Source organism: Micromys minutus, assembly GCF_963924665.1.
Source record: "Micromys minutus genome assembly, chromosome: 10".
Lineage (NCBI taxonomy): Eukaryota > Metazoa > Chordata > Mammalia > Rodentia > Muridae > Micromys > Micromys minutus.
The window spans coordinates 42,122,956-42,130,065 of NC_137979.1; the positions used below are offsets into that span (position 1 = coordinate 42,122,956).

Below are 7,110 nucleotides of genomic sequence, written 5' to 3' on the forward strand. Positions count from 1 at the left end.
CTTGACCTGGACACCAGCTAGCGCCTCCTAGAGGTCTGTCACCGGTCGCCAGCTGCCTTACTTCACCCTCCTTCAGGAGCAGGACTCTGGCTAGCTGACACTTGCTGGTCTTGCTGGACCAGATGAAGTCCAGTGGCTGACACCAGTTCTACCGCATCTTCTAGCTGCCTCTCCTCCCAGCTGTCGGTGGTTCCCTTTCTGCTGGTCTCGGGGACCCCTCAGGAACAACTCCGAACTCATTTCCATTGAGAATGAGTCCTGTGCCTGCTTCAGGCCTTCCGTCAACCATGCCTCAGCCTCAGCCTGGACTCTGTTAGAACAGTACCGAGGGGATTCCGCTTGTTTAGTCACTCAACAAACACTTCCCCAAAGACTACGTTATGTATCTGAAGAATTATGGTGAATGGGGTGGGTGGTTCCCAGCACACTGCAACCCAACAATCCATTTTTAAATAATCCTCCTCCTCCTCCTCCTCGACAGGGTTTCTCTGTATAGCCCTGGATATCCTAGAACTAGCTCTGTAGACCACACTGGCCTTGAACACAGAGATCTACTTGCCTCTGCCTCCGAGTGAGTGCTGGGGTTAAAGGCTTACGCTGCCACGCCCAGCCTTAAATGCTTCTTGATGCTGCTGTTGTGATTCCAGTCCGTTCTAGAGCACAACAGACCTTGAAAATTACCCTAAAATAACTCACTACAACTCCAAGGCTCCTGTGTTCACTCACAGCCAGGCCCAGGTGGGGTGAGGAGAGACTGGGGCGTCTCCGGATCACCTGTCACTCCAGATGAATGAATGAACGAACTCCCGAGACAGAGTTTACCCACGCTGTCCCTTCCCTGTGGGCAGCTGGGGGCTCCAAAACAGGTCCTCCCCGCCGCCCCCGCTTGCATCCTGGGAGGGGAACCGGCAGCCCAATGCCCTTCCTGCCCCCAACGCCCCGGGCTCCTTGGGCGCCCTCTTGGCAGAAGAACAGAGGGCATCCAGAGCGGGTGGCAACTCGTCCCGCCACGAGCTCGCAGCGGCGGGCGATAGGAGCTGGGGGGACGCTCAGATAGACAGACAGATAGCGCTCCCCTCTCCCGCCCCCGCCCCCACCTTTCCCACGCGGCGGCCTCCCAGGGCAGCCCAGGCCAGGCGGTCACCTACTCCTGTCCCTGCTCCCCGACGTAGGCCTTTTAGTTCACCAAGCCCAAGTTTTTCCAGGCTCAGCATCCCGTGGCTGGACCTAACATTGAAATGTCTCACCGCACCCCCTAAACACTCCATGCAGAATAAGACCCCTTTGCTCTCAGTCGGCTAACTCCTTAAGGCAGCTTTAAGGCAGGGTGCAGAACCCGGGAACAACCACGAGGTGGCGCACTGGCACTGTGTGTCCTGGCTAGGCAAAGCAAGGGGAGATAACCAGATTCGAGACGTGGAAGGAAGGCCTGGGGGTGGAGGGGGGAATAGGAATTGAAATTGGGAGAAGGCTCCTTCCTCCAAGGATAGGTTTGGTAGCATCAGTGGAGATGCAGTAGAGAAATGGGATTGGCACCCGGAACAGCAAATATTATTACCTGGGAACTGGACTTTGAGAGCCAGTCAGGAGGGTTGGAGATTGCTCCAGGCTGAGAAGCCTCTTCATCAGGGCCTACGTGGACAGAACTGAGTGACGTACGTGGCTCCTGTCTATTGGAGATAGACGGATCTGAGCATCTATCCATGCACACATTTAGGTACACACAGCTGACTGGTCGGTTGTTCACAACCCTACACTTCCACTGCCTCACACCACACACACAGACACACTCTCTTGCACACACATTCTCGCGGACACTTTTGCACTCACTGTGGACCTTCTATAGTGTGTGAAGATGTAACATAGATCTTTAACCCCTAACAGTCTGTGCTCCCAAGTGCTCTCCCATACTGGTGGAACTATTCCAGAAAGCCAGCCTCACAGGGACTGCCTCACGGTTCTTTCCACTCAAGCTGGTCCCTTTCTGAAGGCACACATATAATTGGGGGTACCTCCGTCTTCTAAAGCAGTCCCTAAATCCATACTGCTTTGCTCTAATAGGATGCTCCCAGGTCCAACGAATAACTTGCAGGCCCAAGATGCTTTTGCTTAGTCAGACTCTTCCTTCATAGTTTTAAAACGCACATTTCACACGATCATATACTAATCTAGTCCAACATTTTTTAAACATGAAAATTTCTATGTCTTTTTCTCCTTTTGGATTTTAAAGGCCATCCAAATATTTCCATGGACCCCGTGGGTCCTCGCCACCTTCATCTGTCCATCATTTGCATAGAACACACATATATCACCAAGGACCACCTCCTTCCACGAACACCCAATGGGTACATTCCCCTCCTTCCTCATCTCACCTAAGCCCACCCCTGGTCACTAAAACAGACAGGCTAGTAGATCCTGGGGGCTCTGCACAGCCAACACTCCTTCACACATTTATCTGAGGTGGAGCATAGGAGGAATATAGTGGTGCTGGCAGTGGTGTGTGTGTGTGTGTGTGTGTGTGTGTGTGTGTGTGTGTGTGTGTGTGTGTGTGCATTAGGGGTAACAACAAAGAGGGTTGAGAGGGTTCGGGGAGCCAGTGAGAAAGCGCGAGCATGTTTTGCCTCGAAGGCAAGACTTACAGCCAATCAGCGTGCAGGAGCCTCCCTCTGCGACTCCAACATTGAGTCTATAACCGGCTGGCCGGGCGGAGCTGGCAGCATTTGACTGTGGCTTGGGACGCGGAGAGAGGCACGCAGCGACTGACCGACGGCCTGCGATGGTCTAGGCGCCCCTTGGCCACCCCCTCCCCCAGACGCGACCGCGTTCTGCCCTAGTCCTCTGGACACACACCCCACCTGGGCTCCTCCGCCTGTTCGGTGCTCCTCGGAGGAGGCCCGGGGTGTCGCTGCGCTCGCCAGCATGAGCGGCTCCTTCGATCGCAAGCTCAGCAGCATCCTCACCGACATCTCCAGCTCGCTTAGCTGCCATGCGGGCTCCAAGGACTCGCCCACCCTGCCCGAATCTTCAGTCACTGACCTGGGCTATTACAGCGCTCCCCAGCATGACTACTACTCGGGCCAGCCCTACGGTCAGACGGTGAACCCTTACACCTACCATCACCAGTTCAATCTCAATGGGCTCGCAGGCACCGGCGCTTATTCACCCAAATCGGAATATACCTACGGGGGATCCTACAGGCAGTATGGAGCGTACCGGGAGCAGCCTTTGCCTGCCCAGGACCCAGGTGAGGATGCCCGGGTTGTGCCGAGTGCGAGGGATTTATAAGGTTCCCAAGCGAGAGGAAGTCTGGGAATGGGAGCTGAAATCTAGGAAGAGTCGAGGTTAAGAAATGGAAGAGTTGAAGATTAGAGGAGACCCGGTTAGATGACTTCCAGAGGGATGAACCACACTCCGTAGAGGCGCGCAGTGTGCGCCGAGGTCTCCTGGAGATTCGGGGCAGCCAAGGCCACGGAGAGCGCTCTCTGGGTGATCAGAGGGGAACCCTCAGTGTTGCGATTCCGCTGGCACAAGACGGTCGCCGGGGGCTTGAGGGGAGTTAGTGAGGACTGGAGGTTCTTTCTTCGGGCCGCTGTCCGGGGGTGGGGGGGGGTGGGGGGGGGGACACGACTGGTAGTAGTGAAAGGCACATGGAGAAAGACCCAAAGAAGTCCCAGAAATGGAGGAGGGAGAGGCTGAGAAGTATAGATGCAGTGAGAGAAGTGGGGACAGTGAAAAAGAAATGTGTGTGGGGGTGTGTGGGGTGTGTATGTGTGTGAGAGAGAAAAAGCGCAGCAGAAAGCAACAGGGAAAAGGAAGAAAGGGGAGGGAGGGAAGAAAGAGAAAGAAAACAACGGAGGAAAGGAAAGAGAGGGGAGGAAGAAAAAGAAAACAGAGAAAAGGAAAAAGAGACAGAGAAAAGGCATGTACTATCCTTGCAAATTATTTTTTCTGAAACAAATTAAACTAAACTAGGAAGCTTATTACAAGGGGATGGGGAGGGAGTACGAGGAGTGGGAGACGCCACCGCGGTTAGGTGGGTCACTAAAGGAGAGCCAGGAAGGCATCATGAGAGAGCCGCGCGGTCCTCGCCCAGTCGGTTGCTGGCGCCGGGGCCGGCGCTCCGAGGCCCCGGGTGCCGAGCTGGGAGCGCCGCGTCGTGGGCGGCCGCCGGTCCGGCTGGGTCGCTGCGGTTTCCTCCCTGGGCGCGGGCGGCACTGCGCTCCTCCAAGAAGTCCCGGAGAGATCAGTGGGCCGGAGGGTGCGGTGTCCGACGGTGGGAAATCTTGGGAGAACGCGGAGGTGGGGGGGTGGGGGCGAGGAGGTCGCAGGCTGAGACTAAACTGGTGTTTCCCCCCTACAGTGTCGGTGAAAGAGGAGCCGGAAGCCGAGGTACGGATGGTGAACGGCAAGCCTAAGAAGGTCCGAAAACCGCGAACCATCTATTCCAGCTATCAGCTGGCTGCCCTGCAGCGCCGTTTCCAGAAAGCCCAGTATCTGGCCTTGCCTGAGCGCGCCGAGCTAGCTGCGCAGCTGGGCCTCACACAAACACAGGTTAGTACTGAACGCTCCAGGGTCTCTGGAGGCAGTTGGGAGCATGAGGGATCTGGGATTCCCTAGGTATCTCTGAGCCCAGCTGGCTGGTTAAGCACCCCAGCCCCAGCCCCAGCCCCTGCCCGGCATCCCATTGCGGGGAACCCTTGCCTACGCTTTGAGTGCCTGAGTCTCCGCTTTCAGAGAAAGGGTTACAGTAGCGAGCATAGAAGGGTGCAGTGTGCATCTTTGTGAACTTATGCAACTGTGTGTGTCTTCTCACAGAGAGATGTCCTTCCCTACACCCAGGAACTCCCATCTCCTAAGATCCTCAGCAATGTTATAGAACATAGGAGCCCCTGTCGCCTCTCTCCCCGTGTAGGGCATACGTACAACATTCCAGAAAATACTCACATAAGGAATGGGGTCCTTTAAGGGTCATTTTGCAAGCAGAAGGCAAGTATCTCTGATGGAACACCAGTTAGCACGCAGGTGCCCATGCACACTCGCACACAGACACACACACACACACACACACACACACACACACACACACGGATACTTTTACACAAAGTATCCTTGTATAAAAACATCAGGATCTTGCTTTCCACTGACATGCTTAAGTGGAGAGGTTCTCCACTAAAAGGACCTAGAAATCAGAAAGTGGAAAGTCCACCCCCAGCCTCTTACCTGTCCCTAAACCCCAAGCAGCCTCACTGCTCTGGGAGAAATGTTGGGTGCCTAGCTCCCTACAGGTGTTGACAGGCTGGCTTTGGTTGTGGCTGGGCTGTGTGGGGCCTAGGCCATCGGGAATCTGGGTCACCTGGTGAGGAGCTGAATCATTGTTTGTACCAGTCATGGGGTGGAGAGAAGCAGGGGGAGGGGGGAGTACCCCCAGGTAAATTTAGGGACTCAGGAATTGTTGGCTCACCTGCCCTTGAGTCCCTGGGTCACCCCTAATACCCAGCCAGAGCCTAAGAGCCCTCCATGACTGAGTGCTCATGTTGTGGGTTCTTATCTGGGTGTTATCTGCATGCATTTATAGCTTTACTGTATGGTGGCTGTGTGACGCTGAGTGGGTATGTTTCTGAGTATGGAGACACCTTGTGTGGGTGTGTGTTTATCCCAGTATATATGTCAACTTTGGCTAAGGCCATCTAATGTGGGCAAAATACCACAAACTGCCCGTTTCCCATTCAGGGTACTTTTTATTGAGCGTTTGCTGTAGAGCAAACCATTTAAGTTATCTGTCTTAAGCGTTTTGAGTCGTATATCGACCCTTTGAGATGGGTGGTAGCCTTGGCATGGTCCCCATTTTGCAATGAGAGGAAGGTGAGGCCAGAGAGGTTAAGTAACCTGCCTAAGGTCGCACTTTGGAAGTGCCAAACCAGACCAGTAGAATATTCCAAGCCACAGAGTTCTTTCCCAACTGGAAAGAAAGATACTGGCTTGGGCGTGAAGACCCTGGGGTTTTGCCTAGTTTTCCCCTCATGAGGCTGGGTACTGCTTTGCCTTTTCCAGGCTGGGGGGTGGGGGGTATCCTTTAGGCATGCTGAGAGGCTAACTAGTAGTTGCTCTTCCGTCCAGGTGAAAATCTGGTTCCAGAACCGCCGCTCCAAGTTCAAAAAGCTCTATAAGAATGGGGAGGTGCCGCTGGAACACAGTCCCAACAACAGTGACTCCATGGCCTGCAACTCACCACCGTCACCGGCACTCTGGGACACATCTTCCCATTCTACTCCAGCCCCTTCCCGCAATCAGCTGCCTCCACCGCTCCCATACAGTGCCTCCCCCAACTACCTGGACGACCCCACCAACTCCTGGTACCACACACAGAACCTCAGTGGACCCCACTTACAGCAGCAGCCACCTCAGCCGGCTACCCTGCACCATGCCTCCCCTGGGCCCCCGCCTAACCCTGGGGCTGTGTACTGAGTAACCACCTGGCCTGCGCCCTCCCCCACGAAGGACCCCCCCCCAGGACCAGGCAGAAGGTGCCCTGTCCTAGTGACACTCAGGAATCATCAAGGGGCACAGGGGAAAGACTCCCTTCCCCATCCCTTGTCCCTTCTTCCAGGGGCCCAAGAACCTTCAGATGAGAAATGCATGGACCAAGGATGCCCCCCTAAACAACCTCCCTCCCCCTGCTTAGCCTGGGGTGCCCTCCACATGGGGAGGAGTTCCACCCCAGTGGGGAAAGCACATGATCTCTGTTCCAGAAACCCGGATTGCCTCTAGATGGCTCATCACCTTCCAGCTTTTCAAACACTGGAGACCTCCAACATGGGGGAGCCAGAGTGTTTGTGGGACCCCTGTGCTGAGGCACCAGACACCATGGATTCTAGCACTGCCAGACCTAAGGCACCAGGGGCAACATTCTTGAGCCGCTCTTGACGTTGGACGTTGGACGTCACATCATGGCTGATCCTCATGAAGAGGGCCTGACCTAGCCCTCCCCCAACCCCCCTCCCCGTGTTCTCCATCCCTCATTAGGATTTGAGGGTCAAACCAAAGAAAACTCCCCCAAATGAGGGAACCTTCTGATATCCAGGGCTTTCAAGGGAAGATTTAGAGGAGTCG

General features: G+C 55.1%; 1 protein-coding gene across 1 annotated transcript; it reads left to right on the forward strand.

Moving 5' to 3' along the window:
• Positions 1 to 2,919: 2,919 nt before the first annotated feature.
• On the forward strand, positions 2,920 to 6,465 carry DLX3 (distal-less homeobox 3; the record flags this gene model as incomplete). The annotated part of the gene is made up of 3 exons (XM_080923546.1): positions 2,920 to 3,244; positions 4,361 to 4,551; positions 6,118 to 6,465. The coding sequence occupies 3 exons, from the start codon at positions 2,920 to 2,922 to the stop codon at positions 6,463 to 6,465; spliced, it is 864 nt and encodes a 287-aa protein (XP_080779672.1).
• Between the last annotated feature and the right edge of the window lie 645 nt (positions 6,466 to 7,110).